Source organism: Lynx canadensis, chromosome E3 (genome assembly GCF_007474595.2).
Source record: "Lynx canadensis isolate LIC74 chromosome E3, mLynCan4.pri.v2, whole genome shotgun sequence".
Lineage (NCBI taxonomy): Eukaryota > Metazoa > Chordata > Mammalia > Carnivora > Felidae > Lynx > Lynx canadensis.
Genome location: NC_044318.1, coordinates 18,818,371 through 18,838,274, shown reverse-complemented (window position 1 = coordinate 18,838,274; position 19,904 = coordinate 18,818,371). Strand labels below are relative to the sequence as shown.

Here is a 19,904-nt window from a genome sequence, read left to right as displayed (position 1 = left end):
TTAATGGCCTCCTACAAATGTCTTTGAGGATCTGTGCATCTGCTGCGGGCAGTTCCCTTGATGAGAGGGTGGTGTGGAGCCGGTCTTGACATGCTTCCTGTCCCATCTCCAGTTCTGCCACGTTGCTCTTCACTCTTCCGTGTCCTCCAAACAGCCAAGTTGCACTCACTCACCCAGTGAAGCAATGACACCCCTGCCATGGATGGGGCACGCTTCGCCAGGTGGGGCCTGAGCACGCATCTCCGTCCTCAGCTCCCTATCTCATAGAAGAGATGGTCAGAATCCGTGTGATACGTTCTATTCAGAATCAGCAGTGTCCCAACAAGCACCACTGCTCCCAATCTGATGAACCGAGAGAGACGTCACCTTTGGGTTTTGCTGGAATCATTAACCTGAACCTAATCACCAGGAAATCAATCGAGAAGGCGGGACTTTAAAAAAAAATCAGTGCCCTGGGGAAAAAGGGCAACTATCCTAAATTAAAGGAGACCAGAGATATGTCAACCTCATGGACTGTGAAGCTTGAAAGGATTGGGGAAAAAGATCAAGATGTTCAGTGGACAACTGGACTGGGTATAGGTGACAAAACAATGTTCAATTTGTTGGGTCTAATAACAGCCTTACGTAGACTGAACTTATTCTTAGGAGACAGAGACTTACACTTGGGAGTAAAGCATCAAGATGCCCCCAGCTAACTTTTAGATGGTCAGCACAAGAGAAGAAAAAAGAATAATGACACAGCACGTTTACAACTGGTGGCCAGTTGACAGGCGTGTGCGTGCACACGTGTGTTCACTGTACTGTTCTTCCCGCTGTTCAGTTTGAAATTTGCCAAACTAAAAAAGGAAAAAATTCGCGTACATGTAACGAAGGGTACACTGACAGCATACGGATAGATGTCCAACCATACGAGATTGGTTAAATAGAAATAATTTTACACAATGACGTGGAAAGATCGATGTTTAGCATGATCCCGTTTCTATAAAACACCTACCAAAATGTTAATGATCACCATGATGTAGTAGGAATACATTGGCTTAATTCTGCCGATCAGTATTTCTTTATAAATACCATGTATTGTGTAATAAATGAAAAATATAAAAGTGACACTTTATGTGGAAACTGGGAGGAGTGGAACAGAAGCAGGGGCACCGATACTTGGGAAAAGCACTGGTGGGCAATGAAGCCCAAGCAGTTTCTAAGGTTCTGCAGGAGCCGGCCAGGCAGGCAGGCAGGCCGGCAAGCATCGCGTACCAAGGCAGGAGGTGGGAAGTCAGTTTGCTCAGTCTGGGACATTGCTACAGCATGGGCTCCTGGGTGGGGCCGCCTGTGGCTCTTGACTCTGGCTGGGATTGTGTCCCAAAGGAGGGCCTTAGCCTGGTTAAGGAACTCGTTGGCAGAGGGTGCTGACAGGATCTTCTGCAGGGGAGACTCAGTCAGATACACTTGGCCTCAGACGCTGGCAGCTATGCAGAGGGTACGCTGAGGGGATGGACGTGGTAGTTACTGGAAGAGCCCATGAGAAAAATGCAGATTGGGGGTTGGGATAAAGAGGGACAGACTGGAAAGGTACCGTGGGAATAAAAATGGCCACACTTGGTCAGACGAAGAAGGCAGCGAGCCTACGGTCTGTCTCAAGTGTCTGGCTTGAGTGCTGCTTGAGCTGCTGCCTCAAATAGGGAATGGAGGAGGATTAGATTGGAGGATAGAATTTCGGTTGAGGTTGAGGACCGTGTTGGATTTGTTTGTGGGTTAGCCCAAGCAAATGACTGATAACCAGCAAGAGCTCAAGAAAAACTCCGGACTGGAGTCACGGGGCAGGAGGGTGAGTTTGTGAAGTGCTCCCCCCCTGCCCCCCACCCCCACACTGTGCTGGTTCCCTCCAGCTGTGAAGTCCCCCATGGAGTTAAGCCCCCAGCCTTAACTCCTGACTTTCAGTTCCCAGGATGGATCCTTCCATGTGTAAGCCTAAAGTGAAGGATGGATCAGAGCTGAGAACTGAGTGAGAAATTACCTACCAGTTGAAATTTTATCAAGTACTGGATTACTTACTGTTTTGATTTTTAACATGGTAGCCAATTAAAAAACAAATGTCAGGGTTCAAAGTTTAAAAATACAATTTACAAACTCAAGTTAGTGCCCTTAAGACATCTAGCTAAACCAGGGAAAGAAGAAAATCTGAAAGAAAACAAAGTAGCCAAGGACTTGCCTAGGTTCTCCACAATAAGGTGTGTATCTAGAACTCAGACTTTGGCATCAGGCAAAACTGGGTTCTGGATGGTAGCCTCCACACACCCTTGGCTCAGCCACTTCGCTTGTCTGCACCTGTTTACTGGGTTAAGTGGGGGAGACGAGGGATGTGGTGAAGTGTTGACAATATAACTTAACGCACATACATAATCTGACCCAGTGCCTGGCATATGGTAAGATTCGAAGAAGTCGAAGTCACAGGACCGGAAGGCAGTGTTTGGAGCAAGTCCCTTTCCAAGTAGCACTGGCCTGGCATATAGCAAGAGGTCAAAACCTTGCTTGATGGTCTGCCAAAGCTGCTGTTTTCTACAGGTTGGAGTATTTGAAAGCCCCAGACTCACAATGAATGGAAGTCAACTACTAGTACGTGCCCAGATTACCATGCTGAGGTTACCATGTTCATGTGTTTGTGGAGGGCAAGGGCAACGAGCCCCCAATAAGAGCACTATCTGGCAAAGCAGAGTTGGGGGTTAGTGGGTCAGATGCCCGACAGCCTGACTTGAATGCCTGTTATCAGGCTATAGGTGTGAGACCCTTGGTTTTCCACTTACAGGAGCTGAATCAGTGCCTACGTCATGCGAATCAGGTTTGTCACCAAAAACCAAGAGTTCTGATGCCTGGACCCCTGGAGTATTTAAGACTTAGACTCAGATGGAGAAGGGAGCTGGAATGGTGGCTGAGAGGACTCTGTTCTGTGACGTGCCAGTTCCCTGAGCACACCTCCTCCAGAACCCCAGCTGTGGCCAACTGCGACAAACCCACGACATAAAGTAGTGCAAGGCTCAGGACAAGAAAGGAAGAGATCTGGGGTCACAGTGAAAATTAAGATGAAAGAAATATATGGGGGAAATTAAGGTGGGAGAGAAAAACCAAGATTAGCAACAGCAGAAAGGCTAAGTGGGTACCGAAAAAACACAAGACCGGGGTAAAGATTCAAAAACGTAAGGATTAGGAGTTGGAAAAATAAGCTCTAGAAGATATTTCAGTCTGTAAAACAGATATTGTTGAATTGATACAAATTTTCTTGGATGAGACAATGGTGTTGTGCTAAGGTACAGCAGTGTCATTCTTAGGAGGTGAGTGCTCAGTGTCACTATTTCTGTATGTCTGTCCAATGTTCCAGCAAAATAAAGTACATGTGTGTCTGGAGAAGAAAGCAAACACATGTTGATATTTTAACAACTGGTGAACCTTGGTGAAAGTATGAGGTGGTCACTGTAGCAGATTGCAGCTTTCTGTAGGTTTGAAATTTTCCAAAACAAAAAAGGGGAAAACAGCAAGGGATTAATGTTAGATAAAGGGGAGAGGAATAAAACAGAAGCAAGAAACTCGAGAATTAGGAGTTACATAAAATGGGGTGAACAGTAGGAAAGGTTCTATCTGGGGAGTAAGATAGGCTATTGAAAGCTTCAGATCAAAACCAGCCTTGACAAACGAGGGAAAGCTGGAGGGGTTAATCTGGCTCAAAGTAGCCAAGTGGTGTTAGCAGAGAGCTCATGGGCGGGACGGATCTCAAATTCCTACAGGATGACTGGGCTAAGCAGAGTGCCTCTTGAGCAAGAGTAGGAAGAAGTCCTTGCCTCTTGCCCTAATGACTTGTTCATGGGACCCTGACTGTAGAAAGGGTTCTGTCGGTTACTACTGTTGAGAAAATGCCAGACATCACCCCAGAAGGTACGGGAGGATATTCAGGATGGAGTTTATCTCATTCTCCATCTGAGGACAGTTGCTTGTCCTATTAGTTTGAAGGTGCCTGGAATAACTTCAAAACTGGGATAAAATCCAGAAGCATCCTCTGTACAGATTCTCCAGGTGCGAATCAGCCAATGTACAGCACGTGGCCCAGTCCCAGCCCACCCCTCTTTCCCATACAACAGATCCTTAAGAATCTGGCAGCACTGCTTCAGGATTGAGATACTGGGAAAATAAGGGGGAAAAAGTTGGGGCGGGGGGGAGAGCAATGAGACCAGAACGTTCCGGAACATTTACAAAGTGCGCAGAGAAGGAGAGAGGGTCCCATGGGTGGTACTGGATCAAAACCAGTTCTGACAAACTATCATGACTCTTCATTCATGCCGAGGACTGTTTTTGTCCTGTTTTTGGAAATAGGTCTTCTCTCCCACCCCAACTCCCCCGTGTAGCTCCATCTCAGTGTTTTATTAAACATGCCCTCAAAGGCTGAATGGCCAGGTGAAGTCACACGAGGCACAAGTCAGAAGGCATACGGACAGGGAGACAGCCTCCCTCTGACACCTAGAGGCCAGAGCATGGAAGGCGGGCCGTTCTACCCCAAGCGTGTCTGATAAGTAGGTCATTTTGGCTAACATGGTAAATAGACCAAAATCTCTATCAACTGTTTTTCACAGGAACAAATTTGGATATACTTAAAGCCAAATAAATAAGAGTACTATGACAGACCATAGCTGGCAAAAAAAAAAATGGCCCCGGGCCCAGTCCCAAATGTTGGTCAATCCCCAGTATGAATTAGGCGCGTGAAAAATTGGAAGGAAAAGGAGACGCAATTAATTATCAAACTTTAATTGATAGACTAATCTTACAGGATAAACAATAAGACAGCTAGTCAAGGTTACACTTTAAAAAAAATCCAGCAGCGCAAATCTAATAGACTAAATACGTTCATCTCCTCCCAAACAGGCATTTGATTTAAAAACAGAAACCAGAACAGAGCACACACCACAAGGAAACATGGTACTTACGTATATTGTCAAATAATTCTGCAGAACTCTTTAAGAAAGAAAAGGAAAGAGGTTTTTAGAAATTTAGAAAGCAGTAGAACCACCCAGCCTGGCAGGGAGATGTGCCAGATTTCTGCACTCTGGAGGGCTCCCGACCACCTGTAACTTCAGAGAGGCCATCCGGCCCTACTAGGAAGGAAACAGTCCTCTCCTAACTGGAGAGGACTTCCTCGCAGAGCCTTAAGACAAAGGGACCGTCCTTTTTCCAAGACAACAGGCATGAACACAGCAGCAAGGAGCAAGAGAGAGGTCTCCCTCAGAAGATGGGGTGGAAAGCAGGCCTGCCCTCACACGGCCCTGGCACGTGGAGTCCATCCCTTCCCCTTCTCAGCCCCAGCAAAGCAAGGGTGGGCCAAGTGCGAGAGCCCAGGACGGCTCCTCCAGGCACATGGTTAAAGGAAGAAGAAGAGGAAAGCGAGTCCCTTCCGGATGAAATATGGCAACTTTTCTGAGATGTGGCAAAGTGGCAGAGTTGGTCTCTTTGGCCCTTGTCAGGTAGAGCAGCCGCTAAGGAACCTACTGAGGCCTCAGTGGCCCCCACCGTGTCCGCGAGGGCATCCTTAGTTCAATCCCATCTGCAAAGAGCTAACGCCACTTGCAAAAGGCCCAGCTTCAATTAAAATACTTCACACCAGAGACTTCCAGCAACTCGCAAATCTGCTTTTCTAAGTTCTCTGACCAGACTGACAGAAGCAGAGCTGCGAGGGCCAGAGCCCTGGCAGGAGTGACCTTGTCACTACTTGGCTAAGTGGGCTCAGGGAGGGAAGAGAGGCCTGACGTCTGTCCTCCTGAGGCCACCTGCCTGCAAGTCCTCTGCCACAGGGAGGCAGGGCATGACCCCAGGGAAGGAGCCGCTCCCCTCCAACAGGGAAGGAGCTGCACAGAAATAATCCTGAGGAAAAATTAACACTGTGATGCCACCTAGGGGGACGAGTACTTCATTTTGCTAACACAGATGTAGTCAGTATACTCTGGACCGTAAACAAGGTTAGGAAGAGACCGCTCACGGGACTGAGTGACAAACCCGTGAATACTGCTGTGACTCAGACATGGATCTAAATCAAATACTTCTCCCAGCGGCTTCTGGAGCTGTCCACCTCTGCTCTCCCGAGTGCTCCCAGCAAGGTCTCCATGCAGACAGGGTCAGGAGCCAGAGCTCAAGATCATTCTAGCAAATTTACTGAGCTCCATAAAGCAATACTCCAACGGCTCTGTATGAAAAGATGTCGTTGACATTATTATTTATATATAGTATCTCGAAGTAAGGAAAAAAGCACCATTTTACGTAAAACAAAAAGGCTCACGCAGGCTTTGGTCCTGCCTAGAAATGACAGCAGCCTGAGTGAGAAGCGGTTTGGCCCTTGGGGAGCAGGGAGACAAAGGGACACACGCTCTCACTGGGAAGGAAGGAGGGCAGACGGCATGTGCAGCCACTGAACAGGGCACACGGGAGACCTGGCGGGAAGGGCCTCGGAGAGCAGCACTGTGAGGCCAGTCTGGGGACGGAGACACCGGCTCTGTGGGAACAAAAGTGGGCGTGTGGCCCCGTCAGGACACGTCTCCAGGACAGGGACGCTGGCCAACGAAGAGGGCAGTATTCACACCGAGAGGACCTTCCACTTGCTACGTGATCATTTCCTCTGCAGACCCGTCCACCGCAGAGGGAGGCTCTGACAAGTAGCAAAGGAGCCCTTTTCTCCAGGCTCCGCAGGCCAAACAAGGACAGAAACACTGCAGCGACTGCTCCTTCTTCAAGAGATGACAAACACGTGGTTTCTTGGATGCGACACTTCACTTAATGTACGTATGCCCCCCCAAAAAAGCAAGAGTAGATTTCCCTGCTCAGATGCATAACCGGGCACAGGCTATACCGTGAGAAGCACGAGTCTGTCTACATGGGCTGGATGCCTGAACTACAGCTTGGAAGGGAAGGGCGTAGAGTATCATCATTAACTGGCTCACAAGGAATAGTCATCTTAGGAGAACACATGCTAATTACATTTCACAGAATGAGGGGGAACAGCCTAGAATCCAAAATGTGAAGTTTGGAAAATCTCTCGCCAAACCTTACTATGAGAGCCTGCAGCCAGGGAGAGGAGAGTGGCAAAGACAGCCAGCAGAGGAACAGCAAAGAGCACAGAGGGGATCGTTCACCAAGAGACTCGCCCTCGTGTCAGAGTCCATCAAGCCATAAGGAGACAACAGAAGCTCACATGTACCAAGAACATAAGGGCTAAAACCAGAAGAAGGTGAGCTAATTCATGAAAGTAACTTATCCCGTTTTCGATGTTTAAATACATCGGCCAACCCACTAGGTCAACAAGTCTTTTGAGAAAGGCAGCATCTCTGGACCTGGGATGAAGGACACTTGAACATAACGCATGAGCAGAAGGACCAAATGGAGAAGCATAACTGAAATAATTGTTGGACTGCTTAAGAATTTCTCAGAACTCCAAAAGAAAGAAGGACCTGGGCCTGTGGCTGTATGGCTGGAGAAACTGTCTCCCACCCAGCTCCTCCTCAGAGAGGCCTTAGTTGGCCTGGGAGCTGTGGCTTTTGAGCAGCGCATCCCCAGGGCACTCACGCCGGGCTGGGCCTTGAGGCCCAATCGGTGAGGCCGCCAGACAACCATGGCACCAGCAGTGGAACTCCCCAGAGATCAGGGCCCAGTGCAAGAGCTCCCTTCCCTAGACCAAACAGCTCTTCCTCTCCCGCCGCACATTCTCAAGCAGCAGCACGGTGGGAGGGAGGCCAGGAGAGGAAGCATTGATGAGGTACAAAAACAGGAACTGACATCTTTGGGTTTTTAAAACAAAAACTCAGATCTAAGAAGTGAGAACATAAAAAAGGGAAAAGAATTAAATCTGAATCGATAGACAGAAAAATATGGCTTACTAACCCCCCCCTCGTTTTGCATACAATTTTATATGAAAAAGAAAAAACCCAACTCATCACAACGCAGTCCAAATGTTTGCAACCAAAGATTTATGAAAATATTTCAGTTGAAGTCACTTAAAAAAAAAAAAAAAAAAGGAAACCAGCAAGCTTTTGATCATTCTTTTCTAAACAAAATTGGTAGATCTACTCTCAAACGCACTTAAGAGTATTCCACACAACATGTTCGGAATTCAGATTTATTGATTTCCACCGTATCAACTTTAAAAATGATATGAAGCTGACTGCAAGAAAAGGGAACTGGTGATTTTAAGTTAAAATTAAGCTAATGGTGAAAGTACATCACCTCTGGCTTCAGTCACCACATCACCTTAGATTGGATATAGCTTTTTGTTTTTGAACAAAGTCCCAGAACTCTGAAATCCAGGGATGCTGCAGGCCTCTCCCAGCAATGTCCTTCACTTTGGGTCAGTCTCCTGGGCCAGAGGTGAAAGTGCTTTCAAAAATACTGCCACTTCCCCAGCACAGTGTCTTTGATTGCATCCACATATTGAGTTGGGACCCAGTACACCCAGTAGTAAGAGGCTTCCGTGGGGCCCAACTGAAACGCCTGGAAGGGAAAAAGGAAAACCAAGCGGTACTTCAGAGGTCGGGAGACTAAGCAGGCAGCACGACACACACGGGGGAGGGCTGAGAAGTGAATTCTTTACAGGAAGGGGAAAACTGTGCACACAGGGAGCATTCTCCTGTCCAAAAACAAAACAAAAAACCAAAAGGTGGTGGGCAAGTTAAGCATAGCCAATCCTAAAGCAGTGGCTCCCAAACTTGAGTGTGCATCAGAACCATCTGGAAGGCTTGTTAGAACAGACTGGTGGGCTCCACCCCCTCGAGTTTCTGATTCAGGGAGGTCTGGGGCCTGAGAATCTGCATTTCTAACAAGTTCCCAGGTGATGTCATACTACTGATCCAGAGACCAGTCTGACAACCACTGCCCTAGAGAAACTGTCACACATGCACAAGGAGACAGGTCTGAACGTTCAAAGCAGCGCTGTCAGAACTGGGGACAACCCGGGAAAAACCTACATGTCCGTCGGCAAGGGAACGCAAAATTAAAAGTGACATGGTGGCCTGCTCATATGAATGCGGGATTACTTTTCAAAAGGTACGAACTGGATCTATAGTTAATACAGACAGATCACGATGTCAAACCAAAAACAGCAAGCTGCAGAACGATACATACCATGAGACCATTTATGAAAACTGAAAAAACACAAAACAGTACTGAATCTCGTCCATGGATTTATAGTAACGTAAAAGTGTAGAGAGCTGGGAAGGATCCCCATGATAAATCATGCTCATGGTGATGGGGGAGGGGGAGACACTGGGGACGTGTTCACTGTTGGTAGGTTTTCTTTTATTTAAAAAAAAAAAAAAGGTTTAAAGCAATTCATAAAATATTTCCAATGATCATTTCTTTGTGACGGATATACGGGTTTGTTACTCTGTTCTTTTCTGCCTTGTAAAACATTTCTCTGAGAACGAAAAGCACAGCCATCCTTCTCTGATATGAACTATGATACTGTTAATCTAGTGACTGATATGGCATCTAACAAACAAGTCCTTTCGCTTACAGGTAAGGATGCCACTTAATGGTGTTTAATGATGAGAAGGGGCTAGGAGCGCTACTCTCTGCTGGAGAGGACCTGAGAGAGAAACAAGCGCTTAAACCGAGTAAGAAGGCATTGACCATCCAAACCAACTTCTGAAAGGTCCACTCGACTTGTCCGAAATCCCTCTCACCAGGCTGCTTGAAAACCGGGGCTGCAAATGCTACCGGGCAAAATGGGGGCCCAGCTGAAAATACCCAGAATCCGACTTCGTAAATGGAAAAAACAGCTGAGTGAGCAGAACAAATGCGTCTGCAATCCTTTAAGGCTGGAGGGCCTGACAGTGACAGTGTCACTCCCAGGTCACCCAGAAGCCCTGTGGCCCAGGGACTGCAACCCCAACCATGGCCTGGCTTCAGTGCCTCGGAGCGGACACACCCCAACAGGCCAAGAGAGGGGACGGGGCTGATATCCCCCCAGAGCCAGGAGACTTGCCATCTGCCCAGAGACAACTTCTCTAACACCAGAACCCCTTTTTCCTGGGATCTTCCAACACCTCCCTCTGCAGGGGACTTCTGTAAACACCACTGCGCAGGTCAAGCCACAGCCGTTCCTCATCTCCGTGATAGGGCTGACACAGCTACAGTGCTGTCGGCTAAAGCTAAAACATCTGCACCACCTAGTAACGGCTCAGGTCAGGTCCCTGGCATAGTAACTTAAAAGTTCTGGTAACCAAACTTCACTTCTAAAGTGGCCCCTCTTAACAGTGCTGGGAGAATTCAGGGGTTTGCCTGAGCTGCTCCGTTCACTGTATCACTGGATTCTTGGCTTTGTTCTGCATAAACTTGGGGAATGCCTCCAAACGTCATCCCGCGAAAGAAGAGTCTGCTCTCTTTAGAGGAAACTTCCATGCAGAATGATGACCACAGACCCCATCTTATCCACAGAGTCCTCAGCCACCTGATGGCTGCCGCCTGAGAAGAGCAACACCATCACAGAAGGGGACTGCCCGGCGTCTTCACCAACGCCCAGGTTAGTGGGAGATTTTGTCTTATACGTAGGACAAAAGTTAAAATGAAAACCCGCGAGCCAATCCTCCTCTCTGTATTTATTTTCCTGGTCTAAAGACAAAATATTACAAACAAGAGGAAGATCAAGGTATTGAACATGTCCCCTTTAAACTGGTGGGGAGAGGATGCAAAATAAACTGAGAAATAGGTCATAGATTAAGTTCTAGGTAGATCAAGAAAACGTGAGGGTCTTAAACTGCGCGTCTTCTGAACACTGAGTTTGATTCTTCAGTTAAAAAAGCTCAGTTAGAGCTCCATTCCCTGCTAGATGAGCAGAAGTGCAGTGAGAGGCTAACCCACGCCGGGTTACTTACCATCATGTGGTAGTCTTCGTGTCCTTCGATAGGTTCACTGACCACATTTTTAATGGAGCCCATGGGCAATTTCTCAGTCCGCTCTAGTTGAGAGGGATTACAGTGATTACTCAAAGGCCCTCCTGTCCACTCCTGTGACTCAGCAGTCCCTCATCAGGATGGTGGCTTTGGGATCTACTGGAATCTCAAGTCTCCCATGTGCTCTAGGGATGATGGGACAGAATCTTCTGACCAGCACTCCCAGAGATTTGCTTGGCAGTTGGAAACTTCTCGGGAGCAAACGGGGAACAGGACTCGCAATGACATATTAAAGGTCTCTGGGAGCAGAGACAGTGCTTTCCCGGTGTTATTTTCAAAGTCTGGCAATTTATAAACACCCAAGGATTTCCACTGCAATGTTCTTGCCCGAGCCCAGCAATGGCTAAGGTCTTTGGCACCTGGGGGAGGGACAGTCAAGAGGACCAAGAACAGAGGCAACAACATGCCCCTGTGGCTCGCACAGATAAGGAGTGCTTGGGGGTTTCACACTAGTTTCTGTCCCATTCTCCTCCTCACTTGCCCTCCCACTTCCCCATTCCCTCTCCCAGCACCCCCAACCCTCCATATACACACACCTGAAGAAGTTCTCCTGAAACATTTACAACACCTTATGATTAACCCTCGAGATATCACTTATCCCAGGAGGCTCAGGAGACATTTTGCAGCAAGTTTAAGGGTGGCAGGTAAGAAAGAGGAGGCAGTGAGAGATGCCAGGAGTGAGAGGAGCCTGCAGGAAGTGAGCCAAGTGCCGCAGGGTGGGGCATGGAGGCAGGAGGGGCGGAGTTCCTGCACAAGAACCCACCCCCTAGGAGCAGCAGACACAGCGGGGGACAGGGAGGTTCTCAGCAAAGTTAAATCAAGTTGGAAAAAACTCACTACAGCCTTTGCAGAAAGAAAAAACTGGAAAAGGCAGAATCTGAAAATAGATGAGTTGATGAAACAGATCTAGAATTTAGAGACCTGGGTTCTAATCTGGCTGGTTGACTGGACACATTTTATTTCCATTCTGTGGGCCTTGGGGTCTGAAAAATGGGGGGGTGGGGAGAACGGACGTGAAGACATCCATTCAGGTTTTGACTTTCAGTGGCTCTGAAACGGTGACCCATGGGCAGGACTGGACCAGCAGCTGTCTTCAAGACTGAAACACTTTTAAACGCCAGCCACCTTGAAATGTCCAGAGATTTCACACAAAAAGATAAATTTCTGGCTTCTCTTGAAAAGTCGATCCTGGGCCCACATTCCTAGTGACAGCAATGAGCTCGATCCCACTGGACCCCCCTACGGCCAGGGCACAGGCTCCCCCTGGCGGCTTCGACCACCCACGTCTCCTGCCTGAAGCTCGTCCTTCCCACAGCTGGGCCTGAGGCTGGGAGGACTGCCTGCTACACGGGCTACCCCAGAGAGAGTTTAAGCTGCATGTAGGAGCCCCTGAGCGTCACTCTGGAACGAACTCCATCGACAAAGAGGCCAACCAGCTGCCGGGATGGTCATTCCACAGCAGCTCCTCGCCAGTGGAAAGATGAAACCAGTGGCTGGTAGCCAACTCCCAGAACAAGCTGTCCTGCTGGGAGGCTGCTTATGACACTCAGATGACAAGACTCCTGGGCAAGTGAGGACACTGCCCAACATATATCGATACAGTAGTCTGGGTGAGAGTGAAAACCTCAGTCTTGGTCAACCATGAAAACAGAGGTCTTGGCCATGTTCCTTTAATCAGGCTGGTGAGTAAGGAGGCTTCCGATAGCTCTGAAACCCCCACATACCAAGATTCTTCTAGAGTGCTGCCGTCATGCCAAAACAGGAAAGCAGCTGCTCCTACAAGCTGATATGAAACCTCCAACACAGGTACAGGGGGTTCTGCTTAGGGCCGCAGGTAGAACGGCCTTCCTACACAACCACCTCACATGGAAATGTTCCCCGAGGCACCAACGGGCACCTGCAGACTTAGTCATCATCCAGCCTCCCCAGCCTGCACCTGTCCTCCTAGCCGTCAGGGACCTTTTGCATCAGCTTTAGCAACTGCTTCAATCGGACTGCCCGGAAGAGAAAGTGAAAACTGAGGAAGAGGCAGGATTTGGGCAAGTCAACGCAATGATGGAGAACTAAGCAAAACCAACTGCAAAGTCGTGAACAAGTAAGGATCTGACAGAGGCAGGGAAGCTCACAATGAAAGAAAACCAATGCTGTGACAGGCTCTGCAGGAAGGGAAGGATCTACTAAAGAGGGTCCAGAGACCCTTGGGAAAACTAGGGAAGCCCTTACGTATTCTGCAAAACCTGCTTTTTGACCATGCAGTTAGAGGTGAATGTGAAACGAAGAATATACAGCAAGTTATCATAAAACTGTTAGAAAACTCAAGCGTTTTTGGCATTTTGGTCTTTGTTCGCCTTAAGAACCAGGACAGAGTTACAAACAAGAAAACATGTTTTGACATTCTGAAGGAGAACACACCTCACTCCCCACTGCCCCTCTGATTATTATTTTCCATTAAACTGTGGTCCCATGTTAAGCAGTCACATTAAATGGCCTGTCCCTGAAACCAGGTAACCTCACGTGATGGAACCCCCTAGACTTCTCTTTAGCATTTACCTCGAACACTGAACACCTACAGTGCTGGCCACAAACAGGTGAATTAGGCATGTTCGGTTCCCTCCAGGAATCTAACAGGGGGACAGACAAGTCAGAGAGTAATGAGTGCTCTGGGGACGTAAACGGAGTGCTCTATGAACAGAAGCGGCAGCAACTCATGTGGAGGGTGGGAGAGGCACCGGGGAAGGCTTCATTAGGAGAGGACATTTGAGTAGGGCCTCAGAAGATGTTATTAATAACAAAGAATGGGAAGTAAGCATTCCAGGTAAGAGCCCAGCAGGAGCAAATACGCAGGGCTGTGCAGAGCGTGGTGGAAAGTGCAGGCTGATGCAGATGATACCCACAGCGTATTAACAGGGAAAGCAGGGCCGAAGCCTAGATCCAAAATTTGACAACACTGGACATTATGTATAGGCATGTGAACTTGGCCTGAAAGAGCCAAAGGTTTTTGAGCGCCAGTGAGGGAGATGGGCAGGACAGAACAGAACACAGACCGGGCAGGGAAATAGGTTAACTTGCTTTAACAAACCAAGTTTAAAGATGCTAGGAGTCTTAACTGGCACAATAGAGTGGCAAAAAAAAAGGGCGGGGGGAAACAGATAATCCTGAAGCATAACTGACACGACTTTGAACCATCTGGGGGAACGCAAGGTGAGGATAGTCAGAGACAATTCCCAGCCAACAGCAAGCAGCAGCCTGCCCCAGCGGGCACAGGCAGGGGTAGGTGGAGGCAGGCAGAGCACAAACAGGTAAGGGGGGTGGGGACAGGTCCACAGTACTAGGAATGCACCTGGTACGGGGACAAACGCTGACCTCCGGGGGCCAGGCAGGTGACATACATGAACAAAGCTGGCTCCATAGGAGGCAAACAGGGCAGTGAGGACTGCGGCTCATCTGAAACTACCACTGGGCTCCAGCCGATCGCTGCCATGTGAGAATGCAGGTCCAGAATAGCTACATATTTTGATTTTTTTATTTTTTTCAAGAGAAGCCCAAAAACCCCCACACGAGATCAAGTGAAATCTCTTGATTTTTACAGAAAGTGTGTAAACCCAAAAAACCCTGGTCTGTGGATCAGACCTGGCCCTCAGGCCACACATTTGGGACCTCTGGTTTTGGGCACAAGTGAAGAGCCACTGTTGAAGGACTGGCCCTGACAGAAGACTGAAAAGAATGAGGGAAAAAGGTCCAAACAGAAGGTGAGCATCTAAAAGCAAAGACAAAAGCCAGGGGCACGCAAAGCACAGTGAAGAGAGAGAAAGCTCAGGAGGAGCACAGTCGCACCCAAGACCGAGCGCCACTGAGGGCCCGCAGCGGCGAGCCGGGAGGAGGCAAGAGCAGGAACCTACCTTTAGTGCCAATCCACAGCTGGTCTTGTTCTAGCTTGAAGGTGAGTCTCACTTTGCCTCCGGACTTATTGTACATGCCGGATAAGGGTACCGTGGGCAGGCGCTCCTAGAGGCACAGGAGCACAGTGAGAGATAGGGACTAGAAAAATGGCATGACAGAGAAGGACAAGGGACAGTATGTGAGGACGTGATCACAGGAACCTCAGGAAGTCAGAAGGCGGGTCTGGTTCGTTTTCAGAACGCTCACAAAGGAGTCTGGCTTACCTGGGCACCCTTAACAGATGGCATCACATCTTCAGGTTTTCCTTTATCCAACACTTTCCTGTGTTGCTATAACATAAGTCAGAAGAAATAATAAATGAAACGGCTGACTCCATTTTAGTCATATTACTTACTACCTTTCTGAAAAAGAGAAAGAAAGCCTTGATGTTTTGGCTCAAAAGCTTTTAACATGTACAGGTTATGGGTCTTTTGACATTAAAGAGCAGTGGCAAGAATGTCTCTGATAGAAATCTCCTATATCCGTAGTGTCTGAAACAGCAGCCACAAGACATTTGGGACTATTAAGTACTTGACATGTGGCTAGTAGAACCAAAGAACTGAATTCTCAATTTTAATCAATTTTATGCGGCTGCCGTATTACACATCAGGGTTCTGGAGCAACGAGGGTTTCCAGATTGCTAATTCAAATGAACTCAACTCCCCTCCTCTGACCAAAAAAATTGCCACTGAAAGGAACATCAAGCTAAAGAGAACCGCAAAGGGTGGTTTTCTGCTAGGTACAAAATGACAGCCATTTCTGTCAACTTAACCTCCCAAAGAAACGGATCACAAGGCTGGTAAACAGCCTAACTGCCTACAAGGGGCATGGCTCCAACAAATGGAAACTCAGCCTACTGCAGAAGTCTTCCCCGCTGCCCCACCCTCAACCCCAGCTAAACAGAAAGCCTGGAGAGCCACATTTCGAAGAGAAATGCTGATCGCTCTCTAGAATGACATTAAGAAGCCTCTGACCCTGCCCCCCAGGGGGTTTGAGGCAGCTTGCTAAGGGTTCTCATTAGGCTCACGGCTCCCTAAAACAGCTCTTAACCAGCCCAAATGCCCAAGCTTGTTTCCTCTCCACCTGTGGCTTTCTAGGTCATTATTCGCTCCCTATTTGGAAAAGCTGAAAAACAGCCGAGCAGCCAGTGGGTGAAGGGAAACAATTCCACCAAAGTGAAGCACCAGGTGGCCACTTCAAAGCCTCCTTGGCACGGCAGAAACCCTCTGGCAGGGATAAATTCAACAGTGCCAGACTGCTAGCAGAGGGTCCCTACACGTATTAGCCCCAGATTCCTCAACAAGCTGATAAAAAGCCAGGAGAATGGGTCCCTCTCATTAGGCCATGCCAGTCCTCATAACTAGCATCAATGAAACAAAGCAGCAGAGATTAACAGCTTAATTCGACTCATACCTCACAATCACCTTTTGGAAAAACTTTTCCTGTATCGAGGAAAACAGTTTTAAGACTGTTAAGCTACCATTAGTAACTCAAAACCTATGTTTAAGAAGCATGTAATGCTCCAGGGGTGTGACCAGTGGGAACACTCACTTCTGACGTGCTCACATTTCACAATTTCATAGATGTGGCAGAGGAAGATAGGTAAATGGAAAAGAACTCAATTGGTTACATTTTGATCTCATATTTGGGGGTGAAAATGTCCAAGCAAACACCTTTTAAGTGTTAACACAGAGTTATGATTCCTTAGCTAAAACTCCACAGACAGATGTTTTAGGTTTTTATAAAGCCCCAAAATCTAGTAAACTTTATAAAAGCAATATAGTTTAAAAATATGTTACACATGGGGCACCTAGGTGGCTCAGTCGGTTACGTGTCTGACTGACTCTTGCTTTCAGCTCAGGTCATAATCTCACAATTTGTTGAGTTTGCTGGGCTCTGTGCTCACAGCTTGGAGCCTGGAGCCTGCTTCAAATTCTGTGTTTCCCTCTCTCTCTGCCCCTCCCAAGAGACATGCTCTGCCCCCCCCCCCCAAATTAAATAAACATTTAAAAAAATTTTTTTTAATATGTTACACGTTATCCTCTGTAGAATCTGGGGCAGCACCTTGTCACTGAACACATGAATATTCCTATAGCAAAACATGAATATTCACAGTAATTCTGGTTACGTTTTGATACCTGGTCAGATTTTGGAAGCACATATAGAGGAATAGGGATCTGCAACACAAAACTATCTTCTCACGCTATGAGCCACATGCCTTGGTGCGTACTAAAACTGATCTTGGTTCAGATTAGTCTACTCTACTCAGAACACAGGTTAAGTTGAGACTATTTGTTTTGCTAGGACACTACTAAGAGTGCCTGAGAGGCTCCAGGACAACGACTGGGGTTTGCTGGGTAGCAAGGTTGCAAGTGATGGTTCTTTCAACTAACTGATGGTTCTTTCAACTAACTCCCTCTACGGTAAAATACTCTCACTTTTCCTAATTACGAAAAGAATTTTAATGGCTACACTGAGCAGAAGACGAGGCTGGATCTCTCCTATCCAACACGAGCAACAGAGAAGGTAAAAAAATCAGGCGCCCATTTCACGGACCAGGAGGGAAAAAACCCAATGCCGGTGTGGTTATGTTCCTAGTCAGCTTCATTTGGCTTCCTGAAAAAGTCAGTTTTAGAGGAACCTCTCTCTGCCGAGTCTGTGCCTATCCAGAAATGGCTTGTTGACTTGGGGGAAGCCACAAACCGAAAAAACAAACGTAAGCACTTGTATAAAATGGGGGGTTAATTCTAACAGTCGCATTTTTCTCTGGCACTGAATAGAGAAGGGAAATCCACAACTGATTCCTTTCGATACCTGGAGCCTGCCTTTCCAAAGGCCTTATCCTAAAGTAAGTAGACTTGAGACACACTGACCCGCCAGATGAGACAAAGTTGCAAATCTCAGGTGGTTGTCACCTCCACTCAACAGCCAGCCGCACCCAACTGCTGCCATAAATTTCCATCATGGGCCCTGTCCAAAAAGGAGCTTATTCTAGGGAGAATATCACCAGCCAACGCTCCAGAGGACAAAGCCTCAAACTTCCCAGGACTAGCAATCACATGCCAGACTCACTTTCTGCCTGCAGAGCGGTTCCTTCTTGTTCTCTTCAGCCTTTGCGTCCTGCTGGGCAGCATCTTTGGGTGTGTTTACGGCTAAAACATCATTTATCGTGGAGCCAACCACCATGATCTTGGCTCCGCTGGTCACTTTTATTTCTCTCAATGTCTTATCCTCAGGGACAAGTCCCTTGTACATGACTTTTTGCATGGCAGGAGGAAGACCTTGGGAAAAGATAGGAGAAAGTCAAAGGAAGGGATGAAAAATGCACCTGGACCAGAGTCATGTGGCAACAGACCTGGAAATGAATACTCCTCCACCACCTTGTGTGCTCAGGCAACTCACAACCTGAGTCTGTTTCCGAAATTCTATAATTGTGATGGCAGTAATTCCTTCTGCATAAACTTGTTTTAAGGATTTAGACATGAAACAGAACATTTAGTAGTGTCCCGGTATTCAGTAATTATTCAATTAAGTTCAGCTATCATTCGTTCCAAGTTGTTCCTCAACCCTCTAAGCACGCAAATACTAAGTGAAAGACCACAGGTCTCAAAGATACAGAAATCAGTAAGGATAAAGTTGTTTTTAGAGAACTTACAGGCTTCGTGGAGAAAACTTAAAAAAAAAATCATTTCAGTTGACAAAGTGCTGTAAACAAGACAAAACTGAAAACTAAATAGTATAAGAATCTACAAAGGGGCCAGCAATGTCTCCTAAATTTCCCTTAAGAGAATTACCCAAGATATTTGCTAAAAATAAATTTCTGGCCACATTCCAGATACACTGAATCAAACCCTCCAGGGGAAAGGGCCTAGGAGCTGTAAATTTAACATGTACCTCAGATGATTTTCATAAGAGAGGTTTCTGGCAACACTGATTGGAAGCAGGGGCCTAAGGGTCAGGCCTGGGCCTGAATCTCAGCTCAGCCACTTTCTAGCTCTATGATTTTGGGTCTCATTTTCCCCATCTGAACGATGGGCATATTAGTACTTACTCCGAAGAACTATTCTAAGCATTGACGGAGCAGATGCAAAGAGGGTGGCCAGCCCTGTGCTTAGCACAGTGCAAGCACTAGGAATCAGTAGGCGCGGTGAAGAAGGCTGGCTGTCGCTGACAGTGCCACGACGATTACCTGTAATCGAGTGAATCTTCTGTTTTAGCTCAGAGCCTGTGCTATCCAGGGGGAACTTCACGTCGTGCTTAGTCTTGTTCCAGATGATCTTCAGGTCCACCAGCTCCTGGCCCGCGCCGCCACCAGCGTCCTCGCCGTTGCTGACCGAGGCCTGGGCCGCAGGGTCCCCAGGGGGCTGGGCCGGGGCCGGCTGCAAGCTGCCTCGCGCGGCGCAGGAGTCCTCGGCCGCCGCCGCCCCCGCCGCGACTTCGGCCTCCACGCAGTTTAGGGGCCGCGCGGGGGTCTCGGTCGCCACCGTCTCGGCCTCCGTGTCCATGCCAGGTTCCTCCATGCCTGCAAGGGGGTTAGGGGGTGGGCGCTGGCCGCAGGCTGGGCCTGGGACCCAACCCTCCTCGGGCGCTGCCGGACCTCCGCTCCCGAGCCAGACTACTCCCCAGCGGACCGGACCGCATCCCTCCCGGAGGCCCGCTTCACCTGGGCCCAACCCGGGGGCCCGCCACCACCGCCACACTCACCATCCGGGGCTCCGGCTGCCGCCATGATGATTGTGTACAACACCCACCACTCCCGCAGAGGCCGCCGGGAAAAGACGAGCTAGCTGAGATTGGCCCCCGCAGCAGCCCCTAATCTCGCACAGCCTGGCCGGAAACAGGTGGACGTTTCTATGGAGACCCGCCTCCTCCGCTTCCCCTGCCCGGCCCCTGCCACGCTTTAGCTTTCAGGACCCGAGGGGGGCGGGTCCGGGAAATCGCCCGCTCGATGGGCTCTGCCCCCTAGAGGCCTAGTGGGGCCGGAGCGGCGTTGGG

General features: G+C 48.3%; 1 protein-coding gene across 6 annotated transcripts; it reads right to left on the bottom strand.

Moving 5' to 3' along the window:
* On the bottom strand, positions 1 to 19,814 carry UBFD1 (ubiquitin family domain containing 1). 6 transcript variants are annotated; one of them, XM_030300310.1, is made up of 8 exons: positions 19,614 to 19,814; positions 19,099 to 19,431; positions 17,982 to 18,190; positions 15,134 to 15,199; positions 14,870 to 14,975; positions 13,521 to 13,591; positions 10,893 to 10,975; positions 224 to 256 (listed from the first exon to the last, which is right to left on the bottom strand). In XM_030300310.1, the coding sequence occupies exons 1-7, from the start codon at positions 19,636 to 19,638 to the stop codon at positions 10,895 to 10,897; spliced, it is 891 nt and encodes a 296-aa protein (XP_030156170.1). In that variant the 5' UTR covers positions 19,639 to 19,814; the 3' UTR covers positions 224 to 256; positions 10,893 to 10,894. The 6 variants fall into 6 exon arrangements, with proteins under 6 accessions (XP_030156166.1, XP_030156170.1, XP_030156168.1 ...); XM_030300308.1 differs by lacking the exon at positions 224 to 256 and adding an exon at positions 4,768 to 6,217; XM_030300307.1 differs by lacking the exon at positions 224 to 256 and adding an exon at positions 8,423 to 8,511 and having other exon boundaries at positions 19,614 to 19,813.
* Positions 19,815 to 19,904: the final 90 nt, after the last annotated feature.

Coding starts and splice junctions, on each gene's coding strand:
- UBFD1 (XM_030300305.1), bottom strand. CDS start 19,638: ATGGCGGCAGCCGGAGCCCCGGATG. Junction 18,191..19,098: donor GAAGATTCACTCGATTACAG/GTAATCGTCGTG, acceptor TCTTTTCCCAAG/GTCTTCCTCCTGCCATGCAA. Junction 15,200..17,981: donor AACCGCTCTGCAGGCAGAAA/GTGAGTCTGGCA, acceptor CTTATGTTATAG/CAACACAGGAAAGTGTTGGA.